This window comes from Chiloscyllium punctatum, chromosome 37 (assembly GCF_047496795.1).
Source record: "Chiloscyllium punctatum isolate Juve2018m chromosome 37, sChiPun1.3, whole genome shotgun sequence".
In the NCBI taxonomy this organism is placed as follows: Eukaryota; Metazoa; Chordata; class Chondrichthyes; order Orectolobiformes; family Hemiscylliidae; genus Chiloscyllium; species Chiloscyllium punctatum.
Window position 1 is genome coordinate 66,125,352 of NC_092775.1, and position 23,477 is coordinate 66,148,828.

Genomic DNA, 23,477 nt, shown 5'->3' on the forward strand with positions numbered 1-23,477 from the left:
AACTGTCACAGTGTAGCACAGAGTTTTTCACTTCCTCACACTAATGACACCTCCGCACAGAAACGTAGATAGCAAAAGCCCATTAAAATTCTTGAAATCAAGTTCTTTCGAGGGTGCATTTCACAAGATCGAGATATATCTTCGCACATGAAGGCTGTTCCCTGGCACAGACAGCTGGAGGAGGGGTTATGTGTTTACTGAGTGGAAAGAGACGCCTTGGACTGTACATTAGCAAAGTGATCTCCAGTAGCTTCAGACAGACCTGCCGGTTCAGGCAGCTCTAAACATAGTGCTGGATATTCCAGAATTAACTGGGGCTGTATTCAGCTGTGGGGCACAAAGATAGAGCCAGCCGTGTTCTGTGAAAGGGGCTTTGTGTTTGGCCAAGCTGTAAACCTATTTACAATGTGGGGGGAGAGAATTTAGCACGTTTTAGACTCTGTGAGCACTATAAAGCTCTCTGAGAGCAGCAGAGGCTCTCGTTCGATGACAAATATTAGTTGCAAGGTGAAAATGTCCTGTCAATAAAGTGATAAAAATGAGCTTGTACGTAATAGAATAAGGTAACTAACTGCATGGGAGAACCTTCGCGGAACCGTTCGTATTTGGAAACCTTTTAAGAACTGTGATCAATTCTAACTGGTACTTCAATGCCTTTAGTGGAAGAATGCAATTTTAAAAAAAAACTGGTCAACAGACTTGAAGTTTCGGGAATTTCTGAAGAAGGATTTCTCTTCCCAGACCTCCTCCATTCCCTCCCCTTTTTTAAAATCAGAGCACTTATCCACTGAAGGAGTCACATTCATGCATTGCTTCTCCCACTGCTAATCACTTTTCTGAGTTCAACAGAGTTCTGAATTCATCGGGTCTTGCTACATTCTCCGAGTCTGCCGCTTTGGAGAGACCTAACAGTGAGTGCAGTTGAATGCAGAACTTTGATCGTTATGAGTGGGGAGTGTTGACCCTTAGCACAGGCATGTTCTTCAGAATACAGATGGTGGGGGCGGATCATACATCCTGAAACGATGCTGTTATTCGATGGGATGTCGGCTATACTCTGAGGAAGATGGTAAAGCTCTTTTTTTTTCATCCCCCATCCAGTTTCGAAATGTTGACTTTGAGAAATTTGTTGCTGGATATTCAACGTATCATACTATCGAGAACTTCATGTGAAATTTCTAAACTTAAAAAAATGCAGTATTTAAAAAATTAATGCATTAAGAAACATTCTTTGGAACATTTTTCGGTATTGGAATAGTGCAGGAAAGAATCTTCTTGGTATTTTGTGCAAGAAAACTGTTTACTAAGTTTTGATTGATTGCAGATGTTAAGTGTATTTTTACTTCCTAAAGCTAGACTCAAAGGTTATCTTTGCTAATTGTAGAAATAACAGGCGTAAGTGATACTATGTCTGTTTATGCTAGATGTATTTTATAAATAATATTGGCAATCATTAAATTTCATGACTAATAGAGAGTTCATATTTCTTTCATATTTGTGTTGTTATTTTGAATATCCTACTCGAACAATAAATGGGCATTAACAAATTCATCTTTGGGAATCTCTATGCATTGAGGGCATGTGTGACACAGGCACAAATCAAAGCTGGTTATTGTCACTGACTGAGAGAAGGTTACTTTCAGTGTTATAGCTTGTAAGATGTTGTCTGATGGATATGATACAATTAGCAGAATTAATGGGAACCTGAGTGTGGGAAGATTGCAAGGGAAAGTATTAGTCTTGCCTGGAACATAAATGTTTTTCCTTCAATAAGAGGAATGTGGTCCTCACTTCCAAGACCATCATCTGTCGCCCACTCCTCATTGCCCTTGAGATGCTGACGGGGAGCTGCTTTCCTGAATTGCTCCAGCTCATGTTCTGTAGAAACACCCACTCCTGGACTTTGACCCAACAACAGTGAAGGAATGGCAATACATTTCCAATTCAAAGTTATTGTCTGAGGGATTCTTAAGGGAAAAAAAGACCAAAACGTGTTAGAAAGTGAAGTAGTCCAATCTGAAACTGGCGTCATAAATATTAACAAAGGCAACTACAAAGGTCAGAAGGGTGTATTGACTGCATAAGACTGCTGAACTTGATTAAAAGGTGTGACAGTAGATAGGCAGTGGTTAATATTTAAAGAAAAAGGCATGGGTTCAAGCAGTTGGGCATTTCACCTGGGTGAAAGAGCACATCACGAAATGTAGCTTAATCAAACAAAATAAGCAAAACTATAAAAACAAATTTAGCAAACTGAGGATAATATTATATTCAAAAAGGGATCCATAAAGTTGCTAGAAAAAGTAACTAACTCTTTAGAATTTTGAAAACAAAGACCAGTGGGTCTGAGGGTACAAATATGAGTGTGAGAGTAAACTTGAAGGAACACAAAAGTGGACTGTAAGAGCTGAGAAAGTGTGTAAGAAAAAGGTCTATTATGACAAATGTAGGTCAGTTGCCGTCTGAAATGGGATAATTGATAATGGAGAACAAGGAAATGGCAATGCAATTAAACAGCTACTTTTGTTCTGTCTTCACAGAAGAAGACACAACAACTTCTTAGAATTTGAGGGAAGCAATAATATTTGAGCATGGCAGAATTGAAAGAAATTAGTATTAGTAAACAAAAAAGTGCTGGAGAAATTAATAGGATTGATAATGGATAAAGAAGTAGGCAATAATAATTTATATCATGAAATAGTGGCTGATGCTTCTGAAGTTCTGGCAAATTGGAGGGTGTATACCATGTAAACGAAAATAAGAGACAGAGAGAAAGCAGCAAGTTACATATCAGTGAGCCTACCATCAATAGTTGGGAAAGTGCTGAATTCTAATATAAAGAATATATGATAAGAGAACACTTCGAAATTACCAAGGGAGTTACATAAATTCAACATGAATTAATGAAAGAGAAAATGTGTTTAACAGAACTTTGTTAAAGTTTTTTTGAGAATGTATTCAGCAGAACAGGTGAGGGAGAGTAGTGGATGTGGTGTGTTTGGATTTTCAGAAAGCCTTTGATAAAGTCCCACATAAAGCTTATTGTGCAAGACCAAAGCACATGGAATTGGTGGTAATAAATTGGCAGGGTTGAGAACTGGTTCGCAGGCAGCAAATTGAAAGGAATAGATGGGTCATTTGCAGAGTGGAGGTGTATCACAGGGATCAGTGCTTCATTCTCAGCTCTTCAGCTAGCAACAATTTGGATTAGGGAATCAAGATAAATATTTTCATATTTCCACAAAACTAGGTAGGAATGTGAATGGGGAGAAGATTAAAAGATTTCAGGGTAATTTGAACAAGTTAAGTCAGTAGGTAAATACATGGCACATGCAGTATAATGTGGATAAATGTAACATTGTCAACTTCAGTCAAAATTGAAATGGGAGAGTATTATTTAAACAGTGATAGATTGGGAAATGTTGGTTTACAAAGGGATCAAGGGTGCTCTTATGCACTAATCATTGAAAGCGAGCATGCAGGGGCAGCTGGCAGTTAGGAAGCTAAATGGTGTGTCGGCCATCCTTGTAAGATGGTTTGAGTAAAGGATGAAAGAACTCTAATTGGAGTTGCACAAAGCTTTGGTGAGACTGCTCTATGAGTATTTTGTGCAGTTTTGGTCTCCTTATCAAAGAAAACATGTACATCCATAAAGAAAATGCAGTGATGGTTCATCATCCTGATTACTGAGATGGCAGGTTTGTTGTATGAGATTAGATCGACTGGGCCTGTATTCACTCGAGTGTAAAAGAAAGAGAAGGGATCCCATTGAAATATATGACATTCTGACAGGTCTGGGCAGACTGGATGCAGGAATAATGTTTCCCCTGGCCAGGGATGAAGAAATCAGGATACACTATCTGCCATTTTGGCATATATTCAGGGGTGGCAAACCTTTCAATTCTCCACTGCGGAAGGCTGGGAAGACCCAAATTGTGAATGTATTGAAGGAAAAATACAGCTCTGCAAGCTAAAGCTGTCAAGGCATATAGGGAGAGAACAGTCAAGGCATTTAGGGAGAGAAGAGTTTTTGAGATAAAAGGATCAGTCGTGATCATGCCGATGGCACAGCCAGTTCTGTTGATCAAACGGCCGACTTCAGTTTTTAATTCCTGTGTTTCTATGTGTGTGGCCTGGAGGGGCAGTTGCATGCAGTGGTGTGTCCATGCAACTGCTGCCCTTGACCTTTGAGAAAGTCAAAGCTTTGGAAAGTGCTGTCAAAAGAACCCTGGCGAATTGCTGAAGTGTGTCATGCTGTCACTGCTGGAGGTGGAGAAAAGGGCTGCTGTAGGTGGTGATTAGGGTACAATTCAAGCAGAATATTTTGTCTAGATGGCGTGGACCTTCTTCAATTGTTGCAGTCACATTCATTGAGGCAGATGGAGAGTATTCCATCATACTCCCTCAACTTTCTCTTCTGGTTTAGGGCAGTCAGCGGATGGGATACTCACTCAAGAATTTCCAGCCCCTGATCTGATCTGTTATATATGTAGTTGCTCTGCTTAAATGTCTGGTCAATGGTAACTCTCAGCATATTGATAATACTATCATTGAATGTCATGACATATTGGTGCTATACTACTCTTGTGTTAGTCATTGCTTGGGTTTTTGAGTTCAGTGGCAAGTCACCTGGAGTGGGTGACGTTAGTGATAAAAATGGTCTTTGTGATGGTAAAGATTTTGGGGTTGAGTTTTTCTAAACTTCTGTTTCATCCACCAGTGACACTGAAAGCAGGCATTAAGTTCATGTAGATGATGGTACCCTAAGCATTGTGTTTCTGGTTGCAATCAATTAAGCGGGCTGTTTTCTCACAATAGAGACATTGAGATTCCACAAATAAAAAAAAAGCATACAAAACTCATTTTAAGGACCAAAGAGTCTCTTTAGTCATTATTATGAACAAAGTTTCCTGTTAAAATCCCAATTACACTTTAATTAACAACGTTTAATTTGTTCAAAGGTTTTTACAATGAGGCTATGGTGTATAAATAGAAGTTTATTTCAATTCAAGTGACTTCTAAAGATTTCCATCTGTGGGGACTTCCACAGCATCCCCTGTGGCAAAGCAGGAAATCATAGATGGCAATCTCTGAATTTTTTTGTGTAGTTTTGTTGAAGTGGATTCCAGAAATTGCTGACTTTTTTTGTTGCCATGACACCTGTAAAGAGTTCTTTGTCTCTGACCATTTTCTCCAGAAGGTAAATATTGTTAAATTACTCAAGCACCTTAATATGTGTTTTCAGGTTAGTGATTGGGGAGTGTTTTCTCCGCCTTTTATTCTTTCTAAATGCCTTTATTGAATTTCCTCCTTTCCTTCTCTGCTCTAAAATGAAGAAGCTCATCTCCTTCAGTCCATCTTCAGAACTGTAATCCCATAACCATTCTCCTGCAACTTTGATGGAAGGGGCCTTTCAGTACTGCACCAAGGTACACAGCTTTGGGATTGTCATTTGTAGTTTCTTCAAAGATCAGTCACTGATGCAGTGGGTTTTTTTTTAAAAAGTTTGTCATGTTTAGCAAAAGGCTAAAATAATTTAAAAAAAACAATCAGCATACTTAGTCTCCTAATATACTCCAGGAATTGACAATGCTAATAAATTTCCAAATTAGTCAATCAAATTGGCAGCTATTTCTCCTGCATTCTAAATCATGATGATTGTTTGAAATTTGGCATTCTTGCTTAAGTCCTGATGAGTACAAGACAAAAACCTTTAGAAACATGTCTCTCTTTTCAGTAATAAGAACTGAATAATGGGCCTAGTTTACTGGATCTTCTACAAATAATCTTGTTCTGTCAAGAAAAAAAGGTCATACTTCACTTTGTTTCTGTAATGTTGCTAAAAACAGACACAAAGTTGAAGGTTTTTCACTTGCACTCATCAAGATTGTGATGCAAGAAACCAAATTTAGAAAAGTAACACCAATTTAAACAGCATGAGGAGAAGGCTATGTTTGGTTGGATTATGGTTAGCATGGAGATGCAACAAGAGCTATCAACTGTCAATCTTTATCAGCAGATTAACCTCAAATCTGTCAGACCATAGAATCATAGAATACTGACAGTGTGGAAGCAGGCCATTTGGACAAACAAGTCCACACCAACCCTCTGAAGAGTAACCCACCCAGACCCATCCCCCTAACCTATAACTCTGCATTTCCCATGACTAATGTGTCTAACCTACACATCTCTGAACACTATAGGCAATTTAGCATGGCCAATCCACTCAACTTGCACATCTTTAGACTGTGGGAGGAAACCAGAGCGCCTGGCAGAAACCCACACAAACACGGGGAGAACGTGCAAACTCCACATTGACAGTCGCCCAAGGTTGGAATCGAAACTGGGTCCCTGGTGCTGTGAGGCAGCAGTGCTAGCCACTGAGCCACAGTACTGCCAATCTTCTCTGGTCAAGGCATTGCCGTGGCAAATCTGATAGGGATTAGCAATCTACTTAAAAAGTGCAATATGTGCATAAACTCCTTTCACCTATAGACAACAGGAGAGTAATTGTGAATATGTATGACTTTGAATGCAAACATGAAACCTGCTGTATGGCTTACAAATAATAATCTTCAATTGGGTTCTGCCTTAGTGCAGTCTGGATTATTTAGTAAATGCTGTCCAATAGCGGAATTACATTCAGAGTGTTACAAGGGGACATAAATTTAAGGTGAAGGGTAGAAGATGTAGGGGGGATGTCAAGGGTAGGTTCTTTACCCAGAGAGTGGTGGGGGCATGGAATGCGCTGCCTGTGGGAATGGCAGAGTCAGAATCTTTGGCGACCTTTAAGCAGCAATTGGATAGGTACATGGATGGGTGCTTAAGCTAGGACAAATGTTCGGCACAACATCGTGGGCCGAAAGGCCTGTTCTGTGCTGTATTGTTCTATGTTCTAAGTTCTATGCTAGATACTGTTCTGAGACTTTCAAGAATGGGTTGGTTGGATCACTGCTCACTGTGCACAGTTAAAAAGATATGTTGTTTGTTATGGTCTGCCAATACCTTAGACACACAGCCTATGTACCTGGCATCACCCTAAAACACATATATCGCATTACTCATTTGTGTGGTCAGGACAGTGTCTTTTTGGCTTGTTGGCAGCTTCCTGTTAGTGGAGAAAGCCACTTCAGTGTTTGCTGCAAAGTAACAACATGAGATGGCTAGCTTCACCAATTCTTAAGACACTTGCTCTTCCCATGGCACCCTAACTTAGCCTGGACAGGTTTCAGGGTCAGGAGTATAGCTATCAGCCGTTTCATGACTTTTTTGTGATACACAAACAGTGTTGAATGGATCAAGATAGCTGTTATTGTATAGGATAGGTCTAATTAGGCCTATCGCAGAATCAAGCTTCCACAGTGAACAAATGGATATTCATATTCTCATATTCATGATATTGTAAAACAATGGTGTTCTTATGCCACATGGAACTGTAGGAATCTCAGTGCACTCAGGAAAAGTAGTTTGTGGTAGACCAGAGTAGAGAACCTGTTGGCAAACTTCATAACTAACCCATGAAAGAGAGCTTATTTGATTGTTACATTTCGGTGGTATATTTGAGCACAGGATATAGTTTATTATGGTGCATACAGAACTTGTTTAATTCAGCTGCAGAGCGAAATATTGCAAATGTTTTATGCACATATTAGAAGCAGGCAAGGGGTAGGAGGTTAGTGGTCACTACTTCAAAGATACTTCTCATGGTTACCAACAAAAATGTTAGCTAGTGGGATTCCCATGGCAACACCAGCTATTTGTGGCATCATTAAACTGAACTCCATTGAGTGAGTTGTTAAAGTTTTAAGTTCTGTGAGTTTTAAGAAATACACCAGAAAACAATTTATGATTATTAGACAGGCTTGCAGTACATTTCACTTGTGTATGCTGAGTGTCACATGTATTTACACTCACAGGACCCTGTTCTACAAGAAGGTAAAAGATGTTTGTGCATGCATTGCACCTTTACATCGCAGACAGGGTTATAGGGATAGCCGATTGCTGCAACATCTCCTACCTGTCCACTCTGAGGTCAACCAGCTTACTAAGATTTACAGTTAACAGTTATAGCTGCATCTCCTTGCCAGCCATTGTCCAAGCAGTCACTCCCCTCTTCTCATGCTGGATAAATTGAGGTTCCATTTCAAATTTAGATTTCTTACATCCCAGTCCTGATCAGTATAGGATGAAAAGTTTTAAATTTGTGTCTTTTAGCAATTGTATGTTTTGTACTATCAAGCAATTATATCATAATATCTCTTTTAGTCAGTCTTTTGCATGTTTACTGAATTAATTCTTACAGTATTTTAATCATTTTTGCAGAATAGACATTATAGGCTGTATTTATTATGTGCACACAAAAAACCCCACAAATTACCATGGGTACTGGAAATCTGAAATAAGGACAGAAAACTGGAAAATTAGGGATGTTAAAATAGATTTCAATTCATGCAGTGGCAAGAAAAGTGGAAAAGGGATAAAGAATAAAAGTGAGGGATTGTGAGAGTGGCCAGTCCAAAAATGTAAATGACAAAATAAATGATTGTGCAGTTAAAGGCAAAAAGAGATTGGTAATGGTAAAAAAAAGGACCAAATGAAGCTGATAGGAGGGTCACTGGCAGGAGCTGCTATTGACAAAAGTGGAAGCAATGGTTATGATTCGAAATGGTTGATCTCATTGTTGAGTCCAGAGAATTGAAAAATACCGTCTTGAAGCAGGAGCTGGTATTCCTTGAGCTGGGGTTTCATTAGAAAAGTGCAGGAATTGGAACACAGAAATGGAACAGAGAATTAAGATGACAAGTGATTGAAAAATTACAAATTGCTTGATAGAGTAGTGATATTCTCATACCTGTTGTAGCACTTATCTCCCTATTATCGATGAAGGGCTTTTGCCTGGAACATCGGCTCTCCTGCTCCTCGGATGCTGCCTGACTTGCTGTACTTTTCCAGCACCACTCTAATCTAAACTCTGATTTCCGGCATCTGCAGTACCCACTTCTGCCATTGAGTATTTATTGTCCATTTCTGGTTTCCTTTGAGAAGGTAACGATGGACTTGAATGAATCGTTGGTGTCCAAGTGGTATTGATAGAATCGCAATGCTGTTGGGCCAGGTAATCAAGGATTCTGCTTCTTTAGACAGTCAGTGCCAGTTTGCAATGTTAAATCACTCAACAGTGCTTGAACTCCTCTGTGGCCTACAACACTCATGCCCTTTCTTATTTTGGTCAATTTCCTTCGCAAGCAGTGTTGGTTGTATCTTGTTGCTAGCCAACTGTCTTTGGACCTGGAGCACTGTCACTTCTTGAGGTTCTTTTCTCATAATTCCTTTTGTGTGGAAGTGATGCTGCCACCTATTGTTGGTAGTTGCTATAAACAGTGTGTTGCTGATGATCTAAATTGTTGAGTTATGCTGCTGCTTCGTCACACTGTCTGCACAGACACGGGCAGTTACAATAATCCAGATTGTGGGATTGCCGTTGGATTAAGTGTAATCGCAAACCAGATTCACACTTTAAATCAGTAGTAATACTTACACAAGCTCAGAATTTCTCAGAGTAAGACAGCTTATCATCCAACTTTATTTATAAATTCAGGAACAGTTAAAGTATTCAAAACCTTTGACTGATTCTAAAATTGCGACTGAAATAATTTGTAACACCGGAGTCTCCACTAGAATGCTCTCTTGAAACAAAATAGTTCAAATACTACAGCAATAACTTTAGAATATTTATTGTAGGACATTCAAAACAGTAAAATGCTCCTGCAATGGGTTGGTTATCAAACAAGTTTGACATTGAGCCAAACGAAAGAGATATGAGGGCCAATAACTGAAAACGCAAAGAGTTAGGATTTGAGGATCATCTCAAGGGAACAAAGTAAAGTGGAGTGACATAGAAGTTTATGGAAGTAGTTTCAGAGCTCAGATTTCAGGCAACCAAAGAGACCAATGCCAAAGCACTTGCAATCAGGGATGCACAAGAGGCCAAAATTGGAGGACTGTGGATAACGCAGAAAGCTGTAGGTATGGAGGTGAGGAAGATATGGAGGAACAAAGCAATGGATGGGTTTGAAAACATGGATGAGGAACCTACAACCAACATGGCATTAAACAAAGATCTGGTTTATGGCTGACATGGTAAATGCCAACAGTCTGGCTTCTCCCACCTTAGGATAACTAAATGTCTTCAGCCATATCTCCTGGATATGTGCATGTGTTAAACATAAATTAAACTCTGAAGGTAGTTTCTTTTGACAGGAAACAAAGAGTAGAAATAATCAGGTCTTTTTCTGAGTGGCAGCCAATGATAACTGGGGTACCACAGGGATAAGCGTTTGGATCCCACTACTCACAGTATATACCAATGAGTTAGATGCAGAAACCTAATGTCGTATCTCAGAGTTTGCAGGTCACACAAAGTTGGTTGGGATTGTGTGCTGTGAGGAGGATGCAGAGAAGCTTCAGTGTGATTTAGACAAATTAAGTAAGTGGACAAATACCCGGCAGATGCAGTGTAATGTGAATACATATGAGGCTGTCCACTTTGGTAGAGAAGAAACAGGCAGGTAGATTATTATCTGTGTAGCAATAAATTGGGGAAGGATATGGTGCAATGAGTGCAGGATATCTTTGTACACCAGCCACTGAAAATAAACATATAGGTCCATCAGATCGTGAAAAAGGCAAATAGTATGTTGGCCTTCATATTCAGAGGATTCAAGTACAGGAGTAGGGATGTTTCACTACAACTGTACAGGACATTGATAAAGTCACACTTGGAATATGTGTGCAGTTTTGGTCTCCTTGTCTGAGGAAGGATGTTCCAGATATGGAGGGAGTGCAATGAAGATCTACCAACTGATCCTGGGATGGCAGGACTGACATATGGGGAAAGACTGGATCAGTTAGGACTCTATTTGTGGAATTTAGAAGACTGAGAGGGATCATATAGAAAGATTTTAAAAAAATTCTAACTGATTGGACATAGTAGATGCAGGAAAGATGTTCTTGATGATCAGAGAGTCTAGACCAAGGATCAGAGTCTAAGGAGAAGTGATAGGCCTTTTATGACAGAGGTGAGAAGAACTTTCTTTACCCCAGATTCTGATCAGCCTATGGATTCCTCAGCCACAGGAAACTGTTGAGGCCAAAACATTGAAGACTTTGAAGAAAGACGTAGTTCTTAGGACGAAATGGTTCAAAGGATATGGAGAGGAAGTGGGAATAGGGTACTGAGCCATCACCATATTGAATGCTGGAACAGGTTCAAAAGGGCTGAGCGGCCCACTGCTGCTCTCATATTCTATGTTCCCGAGCATACAATAGAGAAATAACTTGCTTTTTTAATGCTAGAAATGGTTGAATATTTATTCCGGGGTTGAGGGGAACTTGCAGGCAGTGGTGTTTCTGTGTATCTGCTGCCTTTGTCCACTCTAGATTTCCAGCTCAGAAGATGTTGCTGAAGGAGGCTTTGTGAACTGTTTCTAGTGCATCTTGCAGAGCATCCACACTACTGCCACTGGACATCAGTGGTGAAGGGAGTGAATGTTGAAGGATATGGTTGTGATGCCAGTTAAGTGGATCCTGGATGATATAAGATTTTATGAGTGTTATTAGAGCTGTACTCATCCAAGCAAATAGAGAGTATTCCACCACATTCCTGGTTTGTACCTTGCAGATGGTTGGTAGGTCTTGATTTGTCTCGTGGTGACTTACTTGTCCTATGCTCTGACTTACTGTTGTAGCCATAGTAGTCCTGTTGCTCACGCAGTTCCATTTCTGTTTAATGGTAACCCCTACAGTTTGAGACTTCTTGACACTTATCACAGGTCTGGATATTGCTAAGTGGTTTATGCATCATTCCTCCCAATCTTCTCCAGAGTTAACTCTCCCAACCTGACCCTCTCACTGAAGGATCCCTGAATCCAGCCTCAAAGGATAGGTATTCTGGGACAATATCTGCAGGGGGTGACTCAACTCCTCAGAGGGGTGCCCCTGTAATCCAAAAGAAGTACACTGAAAATAGACCTGCTCTTACCTGGTCCAGTCTCCACCCTCAGGGCTTCAGACCCCAGGGACTTCAAGATCCCATTTATGTGGAGCCAGCCGGTCACATCAACAGTCAGCTGCCTCTGGGAACTGTACATGTGTGCCCAATCCCAAGTTCATTCCCATGGAAATGAGAGAGGTTTTACCAGGTTTGGACTTGCAATTCCAGCTGTCTTCTGGCAATTTTTGACACAGTGGGGACTCTCTTTGATCTGGTGAATACCAGGGTCCATGTGCCAAAGTGGTCGTGACTTCTGGTTAGGCAGCATCTGAGGAGAGTCGACATTTTGATCCATAAGCTCTTCAGAGCACCAGGGTCCCAGGTTCGATTCCAGCCTCGGGCCACAGTCTGTGTGGAGTTTGCACATTCTCCCTGTGTCTGCATGTGTTTCCTCTGGGTGCTCCGGTTTCCTCCTACAGACCAAAGGTGAATTGGTTGTGCTAAATTGCCCATTGGTACATCAGTCAGAGGGAAATGAATCTGGGTGGGTTACTCTTCGGAGGGTCGATGTGGACTTGTTGGGCTGAAGGGCCTGTTTCCACACTGTAGGAAATTTTGTCTAATCTAATCAGGAATGTAGGATGAAGGGCTTATGCTCAATACATGGACTCTCATGCTTCTCGGATGCTGCCTGACCTGCTGTGCTTTTCCAGTGCCACACTTTTTGACTCTGGTCTCCAGCATCTGCAGTCCTCACTTTCTCCTGGTAGTGACTTCTGCTGAGGGATAGGTTAGATTTTTTTTCATGTGATTACCTTCTTCTTAGCTCATTATCTACTCTTGCATGGGGAAAATGCCAAGTTTTATGGGAAAGAAGTTCTGAAGCCCGTCAGGATGTTGTGAGCTTCATCAGCTGGGCACTGTTTTTACCAGAGACCTGAATAGCATCGCTGCAAACCAGGAACTTCACTCAGTATTTGCTATTCATCTCAGCCAGCTCGGAATATAGCAGAGTCCAGGCAGAAAGTGGTGCCATACTTCAGCAATGCCTCCTGAAGTTTGCCCCTGATGGTTATCCAGGAGAGAAGGGACATTTTTATTCCCTATGTATGACAGCAGGAGATTATCTTGACTGACAAAAGCAGTCTGGACAGATGTGGCGTGTGGAGGTCAGCACCTGTGAATATATTAGGTGAACTTGGTTCCAGTGCCACTAGAGAATGGAAGATCTGCTATGCTCTGCTTTGTGATCAGACTTGCACCACATTTTGCACAAAAGAAGTCCCTTCCTTCTGAATGGATCAAGCCACTAAAAACATTTGTACTCATTGGAGCTTGGAAGATGATGTCCACTCTTTGGATTTGTGAATATACCTTTTCCTGTTTTTGCCTAACAAGGTTGTAACCTTGAAAATACATCCCTTGGTTTGAGGTGCAATGAGTATTCGTGGCATTCTCAAGAACGCAGAAGTGCTTGCCAAGAAACAGCCCACCTGAAAGGTTCAGGGAACCCGATTGCAAAACTTCAATCTATTGTTGGGAATCTTTACCTCCCCTCCAATTAAATTGCCCCACCCATGTTTGCAAAAGTTCAAGGCAATCCTGGAAAGGAGATACAGGAATCATTGATTGCTTAGCCACTTAACAGGGCTGGACTTAATCAGTTTTGAAATACAGTCGTCATAAAGTCATCTGTGAGTCTAAAATTATGATGAAGTTCCGACAAGCAATATGTTGGTTTTTGAATTGGTTGGAAGGGACCAAGTGACCAAGTCTGCTATTTTGAAAGGTGGATTGAAACATATTTGTTGAAGAGAATAACATCCACATTGGAATAGCAACCAAGGAATTCCATGTAAATGTTAAACATCACACAACACCAGGTTATAATCCAACAGGATAATTTGGAAGCATTAGCTTTCGGAGCGCTGCTCCTTTGTCAGGTGGATGTGGGCTATACGACTGTAAGACATAGAATTTATAGCAAAAATTTACAGTGTGATGTAAGTGAAATTATATGTTGAAAAAGACCTGGATTGTTTGTTAAGTCTCTCATCCTTTAAAAAGAACATGTTGGTTTCAGTTCTTTCCCATGTAAATCGCAAAACTTTATTAAAGTTACATTCTCAAGTGAACTTTAAATGGAGGCTTGGGACTCCCGAGCCTCCAACTCAGCACTGCCCTCTGGACTTGTCCATCACTGGCTCCCTCACTTTCATCCACCTATCACTTTCCCAGCTAATTTCCCCCCACACCGCCCCCCCCCCATTTATCTCTCAGCCCCGACCCACAAGCCTCATTCCTGATGAAGGGCTTATGCCCGAAACATCGGTTCTCCTGCTCCTCGGATGCTGCCTGACCTGCTGTGCTTTTCCAACACCACACTCTTGACTCCTCCAATTCCAGTCTACTGCATCTTTTTGCTATTTATTGCTCCACTGCTTCTAACCATGCCTTCACCCACCTATGCCATAAACTCTGGGATCCCATTTCCCATAAATCTTTTCACACCTCTACTTCTCTTTCCTCATTTAAGACACTTCTCCTAAACCTACTCATGGGCCAAGTTTTTGATCATCTGACCTATTGTCTGCTAATGTGCCTCAGTGTAAAGTTTAATTGGATAGCACTTCTGTAACACAGCTTGGGATATTTTCGTCCATTATATGAAAATATTGTTAGTCTTCTGCCACAGTTAAAAATGGAAGATTCCTCCATCGTGTTTCCTTAATATTCATCAGGTTATCATCAATTTTTATGTTTCAGTTGCAGAAGTGTACAGATATACATACAGGACAATGATTAATAGTTTGGGTAAAAAATGGGGACACGGGTCAGGAAACGTTTTCCCATGAGCTGAGAATGGTAACCTAAAGATAGTTATTTGTTCAGGGAATGGCTGATAACTACAGATAAGCACATAGTGGCTAACATTGTAGCAACTAGGTTATGGATTTTTCTCAATGGAGTCACACTTTGTGCAGAGAACAAGTGAGTTTGTGGACATTACACTCTAGTCCTTGAATTAGTGTTTATTTGAAGGATTGAACTTCCCTGTTCTGCATTTAGCTGTTGAGGTCCATGACCTCGTTCTGAGACTTAGGTGTTGGGAATTGATTTGGTTATCTCCCTTCCCCTCAATAAAAAAAAATGGTTGAAATAATTATTTTGAAGTCAAGGTGGCATTTTGAAATGGCATTTCTGTTCACTTGGGTGTCAGAAAGGTCTAATTCCTGGAAAACCCAAGTTAACTGCCAGGAAAACGTTTGTGTTCGAAAAGAGAATCAAATGTAGTGCAAGTATATCATTTCTATATTTAATTTTCATTTTTAATAATCACAGAGGACTGTGCCAACGATGGAGTTCCATAGCCCCATAGAATGTGGACTTCGGTCAGTGAAAAGGAAGACCTCCCTTTTATTTTTCATCTTTTCACATAATCTCAGTGTCTCACAGTGCTTCATAATCAGTTAATTTTGCCTGCACATCAAAGATAATTATTAAGCAGGCAACAATGGCAACCTAGCAGCAGAAAATTGGTTCATTTGATTTTGGAAGTATTGGTTCAGGAATGCTTTATGGTCTGTGGTCTTGGAGTGTATTCTCCTTTTATTTTGAATATTGCCAGGTGATTTATTTTTCATATCATGCCTTATTTGAAAGATGGCATTTCCAGCAATGCCGGAAATCTCAGTTTTACACCAAAAACTAACTCATCTTAATTTTGAATTCGGGTTTGAACTTGCAACTATTGAACCTAATTGTACATTTGCTGCATGTCAGTGTGGCATCCCACACTCTTATAGCATTCTTCCAATGTAACCCTAGGACCTGATCATTCCTTTGTAATTATAGTTTTTAGTGTTATTAATCCATGAGTTAATACATATATTATGTCTTGAAATTGTTCATAATCATAACAAATAGACAATGAGGAATGTTTCTGCAAACCATATTGTGACAGTAGATATAATGATGGCTTTGGGAAAGCACAAAGTTTGTATCAAGAAGCATTGTGAATCAAATCCTTTGTGTTTCCAATGTTTTCAGCTGATCAGGATAAACATTAGAACATTATTGCCTAACATAGATTGCTGGCTAGCCATGGGTGTGGTTCATCATTAATTATGGTAGAAAACACCCGACCTCCAGTGAAACATTAGAAGTAAATATACTTCAAAAATGTGTGTGTTTACTGAACAAACAGCCAGCAGCATTTACTACTCAAGGATATAAAATACCCACTATGATTGCAAAACCCTTAATCTTTGCCTATAACTTTACCATTTTACCAATTCACAAAAGCATATGCAGGATAACATGATCGGCAGTGGTGCCTGATCTTCTGTTTTCTTTTATATTTTTAATCAGCCTGTTAAGATGTGCAATGACGCAGCCCTGGAGCAAGTGAGACTTGAATCCAAGCCTCCTGGTCCAGAAGCAGCAGCACTACCACTACATCACTGGAGCACCCCTCCTTTATTATCTTTCACTTTAAAGTTTCTTTATTTAACCTATTTTTCTAATCAACCTGTTCATCCTTTATTTTTATGATTCTGAATTTCAGTTAGTTATACGTGGATTCCAAATGAGCAACATGCCTGAAACATTCGACAACACTGCATTTGAGTTAGATGCAATTGTGCAACAGTTTAAGCAACATTAATGTATCAGCAATGGCAACATTAGACACATTCTGTAATGCTTCTAAGGTGATTTCAGTGAATGACTTCCAATCAGCAAACCTGATTTTCCAGTGAGTCCCATGTTTTCAAATTTATATGGTCCAAGATCATACACAACAGCCAATGGATGAAGATTCTGATTCAAACAAGGTCAAGATAATTTTTTTATTTCGAAGAATTTTGGCAGTGAGCACTCAAAAACAACAAAGAACAGGGCTGTTCATGGTTTCTGCTCATTCCCTAATAGACAGTTAAAATTCCTTTTTGTCTTCTGTGTCTCTACGTTTAATTGAAGATTAGAGTCTAATTTGTGATGCAAGTGAAACCTGAAGTGCTGGATACTCTTGCCTGGATTGTCATCAGGCCAGGATTATTTGGCAGGCCCTTAAAATGGTAGGTGGGTGAATTTCCTGTTCCAGGCTTTCTGACTTTTGGGAGTGATTTTTAAGGATACGGCCTGCTTTGGGTTGTGATCCCACACCCAGCCCTCCCAACCTGGTCAGCTTCACTGTAAAGACTTTCAAGGGATCAGGCCAGCTTCTTAAAGAGTTGTGCGTCCGGGAACCTTGGGTCTTATGAAGCGTAGTCTGCATGAGGGAATCTTTTGAAAGATGAATTCAAAAGATATTCTTCATGCCCCTTCAGGCAAAGTCATGCACCTTCACCCACGTCTTATGGCCCTTCATGGTCATGTGCCAAGCTACACCCATTCAAACAAAACCCTATGACTCCTCATTTCCCAACACCAAGCTATGGCATGATCCAATCCCTAAAGTCCCTCTTGACCCGCACTAAGCTTTCTTTCTCCCTTACATACATCCTGTGGCCCCTTGTGCTCTATGTTAAACACTTTTATACCCATTCATGCAATGTACATTGTATATAAGCAAGAAACACTGTAGCGACAGTAGGATTTGTAAAAAGAGTGCTTTGACAAATAGTCATTCATTAATAATTTTCCACTTTCTTTTTCACTATAGCAAATTAAGGGTATCAATTATCCAGACCTGTTAAATAATCAATAGCTGAAACTGCGAGTACCTGCAACCTTTTAATCTTGACGAAGTAAACAGTGTACAATTGACAGCAGACATAAGTCAGCAAACAAGCAAGATCATAGGTCTATGTGTGTGTGGGATGAGCACTGGAGGCCCTTTCTTCTGGTTTAGGGTGCAATCCAACAGCATTGATGTAGGCATTTTAAACATCCTGCATCTGCACCTGGGATATTGTGGCTGCCTCCCATTTGTTTTCTGAATCAGCTGGTTCAACCATACCCTACACCTGTGCCATCACCATAAAACAAAACTGTCCTCGCAGGCATTTTATCCTGAAGTGGGCGGACCAACCTGAGGAATTTTCTGACTTCTGGCATCTTTCTCAAGGATGCAAATCCTCTGAATCTTATTAAGTCATGTCAGGATTTATCCATTATTGCATGTTTTTTTGTATTACTGAATTCAGGAGCCAACTCAGTTTAAATAATGCATTAGGTAGACATTTCTAATGTCTCTCTGATTGGCAAAACTTTGTTACAATCATACCTAAAACTCTGGATATTTAAAAGCAATGCATGTGCAATACTTTGCATTGGCAGAAAGCAGTTTTCAGTTTGAGACTTGCTGACCAGTCAGATTGTAGGATTGGTATTCTTATTTGCAAGTACTTGTGGATTGCAAATCCTGATAGGCTGACATAGAGAGCCAGCCAATTTCCTTTTCACATCCTCAACATTATTTCATTTTTAAACCTTTTCCTCGGCTATCTTGATCCTACAATGTTTCAGCATTTGTAGTATCTCCTCAAATCTCATTTCTGTCAATTATATCTCAATGTTGTCAATATCGTCAAAATCTCAATATTGTTGTCTCTTTGGAACCCAAACAGCAGGTATTCCTGACTTCTCTTTCCAGTATTAATGTTAGGTTTTCAATTCAACTTTTAATCTTTAAATGATGTCTACACTTCTATTCCATCTGGCATGGCTGCAGCTGACTTTGTTTTTTTTGAATTATTTGCCTAGTATTCCTGGTATCATTTTCTCTTCTGTTTTTTTTCTGTCTGCGAAGTTACTGATGTTTTTCCAGCTGGCCTGGAAGCTGGTTTTATTTTCCAACTTTCTCCTGTCATATCTAATACTGCACCTTGATCCAATCATTCTGCTATTTGATTGCATCAGCATAATTTTTCTTATCAGGCCTGGAAAGCAATGAAGTATTGTTTAAGCAGCTTAAAACAAAATAAGTGCCTATATTAAGATAAGCATAAGGAAATTCTGTACTAAAGTGTCCACCAGTGCATTATCTGAAGATATTTTGACCCGAGGCATATTTGTAAGCATGATACAAACAAGGCAACGCTTTCTCAGCTTGTACCCTCAGTACATTCATTGTTAGTATCTGAATGTGTTCAAATGTTGTGTCAACGGCTTTCTTGTCTATTACTCCTAATCCCTCAGCAAAATGGTCTTTTGTAACTTCAATGATTCAGCAACAATTCAAAGCATTTAAAAAGTCATTAACATATTGCAACTTTGTGCTGCATTTCATGGAAATGACATTTAGGAGACAGCTAATCAAAATGTTCAGTCAAAGACATAGGGTTGAAAGATGGGGTGCTGGGTGCAGTGCATGGGAATGGGTACATATAAAGGAAGTCAGGAATGTACAAGAAGACAATTAAAAAGAATGCAGTTTTCTCTGAGGTTTGTATGGCTGAATGCTGTGAAGTGATCGCCAACAATGAGGCATGGCAGAAATCCCAAACGTAAGATGCTGTCAGACCTGGACTCCTTGAAGATCAAAAAATACATGGCTGATGTGTGCCTGTGACTTGATAAGAATTAATCCTGAAATCTTCAGCATTCCAAATTAGATACAATTCTTGCTCTGCACTTAGATGGAGAGATGCAAATCCAAAATAAATTTGTGCTTCGAAAGAATAAATGGAGTGAGTTGTTGGAGGCAATCAGCATCTTCCTGGTCCTTATGAACTTCAATCAGCATTGAGGCCAAAATCTGGAAGGTGTATGAAATAGAGCAAGGGTGGCCACAAAGATAAGCAAAGACAAAGTCATGTACTGATTTGAAAACCGGGATAAGTGTTTCAAAATCAAGGCACAGCTGCATTAGGACCCAATGTTAGTATGAAGTGATGGGTGAATAGGACATGTTGGTGGTTAGAATATAAAGAGTTTTGAAAGATCTCAAGATTATAGGATGGAAGGGAGGATTGTTGGTGAGGTTACTGAAGAATGGAAATATCATTTGGTTTTGCTGGGCTGCCTGTGGACTCTGTTCATTTTTCACATATTAAATAGTCACAAGACTGTTATTTGTAGAAGCAGAGTGAAATCCAATAAGGCTGGAAGGGTAAACATTCATTACCAAAACTGGCAGTTACCACCACCCACCACTACCAGCCAACCATTCTTTTGGAGTGTTAAGGGAATTGCCTTTAATTGGCCAAAAACAAACAAAACAACTGTGGATGCTGGAAATCTGAAACAAAAACGGAAATTGCTGGAAAAATCTCAGTATGTCTGCTAGCATCTGTGGAGAGAAATCAGAGTTAACGTTTTGGGTCCAGTGATCCTTCTTCAGTGTGGAACCCTGCTGCCACCTTAACAGGGAGACATTTATTTGCAGGAGTGCCTGGGAGGGCAGAAATCACATCCCTGTGAATGTCTGGCAGCTCTCCAGTATATACCATGCCACCAGCAGTGGTAGCTACTGACACTAATTTACTTGGGCCATTTGCTGTGATCCCTAGAGAAACATAAGCGAGGGCAGGATGTAGGTCTTTGCAAGGTGGTTGATAGTGAGTGGGATGCGGGGGTTGGCTATTGGTGGGGGCACATACAGTCAGAGAAAAGGGTGGGTGTACACTCAGTGGAGACACTTTACATTGATGCCAGGTCCCTTGTTCAGGCACTGAGTTCTTTGAACAAAGCTCCCACTACCTGCCTCCCGTCACCCTCTACCATTTGTCCGAATGGTGGTACAAGGCAAATGAAATGGGAATTAAGTGTAAGTATGCATCAAGTGTACGAGTGCATTAATTGTATGTGGGCAGTCGCACACATACGACTCAATTGGGCCTCAATTGGCAGACATGTGGTAAAGATGTGCACAGGCCTTGCCACTGCCAACTTAATTTGGGGTAGGTGGCATTGAAGAGTGGGGGGAAGGGGGGTGGTGTTGGTGAGATTGGAGCAGGCATTAAGTTCTGTCCCAAATTTGGGAAAGAAAAGCATTTGTAAAATATAAATCTGACTGTTTTGCTCTGAATTTCTTCATGCAGTCTGTTGGGAACAGGCTATCCAACAACAAATCATAAATGAAGAAGGTGGATATAACGGCATTGATCTGAACTCTTTGAAACAAAGCAGTCAGTGTATGGGCTACCAAAGACCTTTTCAGCATGAAAAGCATAACAGTTTCCAACAATCCTGTGAGGAGAATTTTTATTTACTCAGTGGATTGTTGTCTCTTGAGCTTTGCAGCGGGGTTCTCTGTGCAGTGTCAGTAATTAAAACGTTGGCCTTTTCCACTGCATTCAAAGGCACTGAACATGATCTTTGGATTCGTTTTATTCACGCAGAATGAACCCTTTCACATAGAACATCAGGCTCCCCAGGCTCATTCAAACGTGGCTTTTAGTTTATTTCCTGTTTACACTGCAGCCTGTGCGTTCACAAGGGAATCCCCAAAGTCCAGTTATAGGTCCATAAGACCTTAGTTATTCTATTTTCAGCCATCTCTAAGAATAGACCATTACTTTCACTTTTTTTTTATAGGGAAGATGTAATGAGAAATGAGAAGAAATCTCTCAGAAACAGTTTATTTTACAGCAAACAACGTATTCGGCACACAGGGTTATTTCAGCTGTACCCTGCAGCAAACAGTCCACAGAGTCTATTTAAAAAGACTGTCGACAAGTTACAGCAAAAAGCTAATCGACTAAAATCCCAATGAAAGCAAAGCAATTTCCGAAGCAAATGCAATGTGTCAAAGATGGTTAAATAATATAAATTGATAATTTCTCCAGAAATATCGAATGAATGGACATTAGTTACCTACAAATTGTCTCTTCTAATAATGATTGAATGAAGTAGTGATTGATAATGAAATGGATCGATGCTCTCCCGTCTCACTGGAAATAGTACTGTCATTATGTGCACCCTAAAACTAGCCTTCGCTTCCTCTCTGGACACTTCAAGACATTAAAACGATAACCTTTCTCCTTGATTTCCATGCTATGTATCTAAAATAAAATGAGTTGGCTATTATAAAAGCGTCAACCGCCGAAAGTTCAATTTTATGCTTCACTACTTGCATATTTCAAAGGTGAAGGGGTTTGTAAAATATAAAGCATAGCCTTTCCACCACCTGCCTGCCTGTCACAGTGGATTGGTAAACTGCCAATGTAGCATCCTTATTCAAACAGGAAGGAGACAAATAAACAGGTAATTGTCGGTTAGTTAGCTTAACATTCATCATGTGAAAATGTTACAGTTTATTATAAAGTATGTAATAACTAAGCATTTATAAATATAGAGTTAGCATGGTTTCATGAAGGTGCAATCATGCCTGCCAAATTTATTGGAATTCTTTGAGGCAGTAGCAAACAAGATAGATAAAGTCCATAAGGACCCATAGTGTTAGAGATAGTAAAAAGGTAATGAGACCATGGGACTGCTCTGTCATGAGACAGAGAGACGACTGGTGGTGGTTTAACCTGAGGGCCACCACGCCTCAGACAAGGGGAGAGGTTGAGAAGGAGAATCCTTCATTGTAACCACAGCTGGTGTGGAAACTGAACCCATGCATCACTCTGTGTCACAAGGCTACCATCCAGACAACTGAGCTAACTGGCCCCGCAAAAGGCTTCCTCTGACAAGATTGGATTGGAGGTAGATTGCTTGGCTAGCTAATGAAGGGCTTTTGCCCGAAACGTCGATTTCAAAGCTACTTGGATGCTGCCTGAACTGCTGTGCTCTTCCAGCACCACTAATCCAGAAGCTAATAGAAGGTAGACAGTTGTGTTAATGGAGGAATTTCGAGATGGCAACCTGTAAGTAATGGTGTGCCACAGGGATCAGTGCTGAGGCCACAATTATTTTCAATCTATGTTAATGTCTCAGGTGTGGGAAGTGAATTAACTATAGCCAAGTTTGCTGATATCACAAGAAGAGATGGAAAGCCAAGTAGTGAGAAATGAAACTGGGGAATATAGATAAAGTGAGCGGGCAAAAATTTGGCAAAGACAATTCACAGAGTGTTATGCACATTCCATGGAAAGAAAGAACAGAGGAGCTGAATATTATTTAAAGGGAGAACGACTGCAAGAAGCTGCAGGCCAGAGGAATTTGGGGGTCTTCATGCATGAATCACAAAAAGTGAACATCCAAATTCAGCAGGTAATAGGCAAGGCCATTCAAACATTAGTCTTGAAATTCAAAGCAAATGCTGTATAAAAATAAGGGGATTTTACTAAACACACACAAAGCACTAATTAGATTAACAACTCAAATAAACTGAGTAATTTTGGTTCTCTTTATTGAAGGAAAGATATACTAGCACTGGAGGCAATCTAGAGAAGGTTCACTAGATTGATCTCAGGTACGGAGGGGTTTTGTTATGAGGAGATGCTGAGTTGGTTGGACCTGTCCTCTGTGAAGTTTAGAAGAAAGGGAGATGGTCTCATTGAAACATAAAGTTCATGGGTGAGATGTGGGGAGTTAGTTTCCCCTTGTGGGAGAGTCTAGGACCAGAGGGAACAATCTCAGAGTAAGTAGT

At 40.3% G+C, this 23,477-nt stretch overlaps 1 protein-coding gene across 3 annotated transcripts in view; it reads left to right on the top strand.

Moving 5' to 3' along the window:
• The first annotated feature begins 245 nt into the window (after window positions 1-245).
• Window positions 246-23,477, top strand: part of LOC140463174 (pleckstrin homology domain-containing family G member 4B-like) — a 185,899-nt gene continuing 162,667 nt past the window's right edge. For 2 of the 3 annotated variants that reach the window (XM_072556953.1, XM_072556955.1), the window contains exon 1: window positions 246-507. In XM_072556953.1, the coding sequence (XP_072413054.1) occupies window positions 487-507 (21 nt within the window). In that variant the 5' untranslated portion in view covers window positions 246-486. Of the gene's footprint in view, window positions 1,070-23,477 lie in introns of all 3 variants that reach the window. The other variant, XM_072556954.1, reaches the window with a different exon arrangement.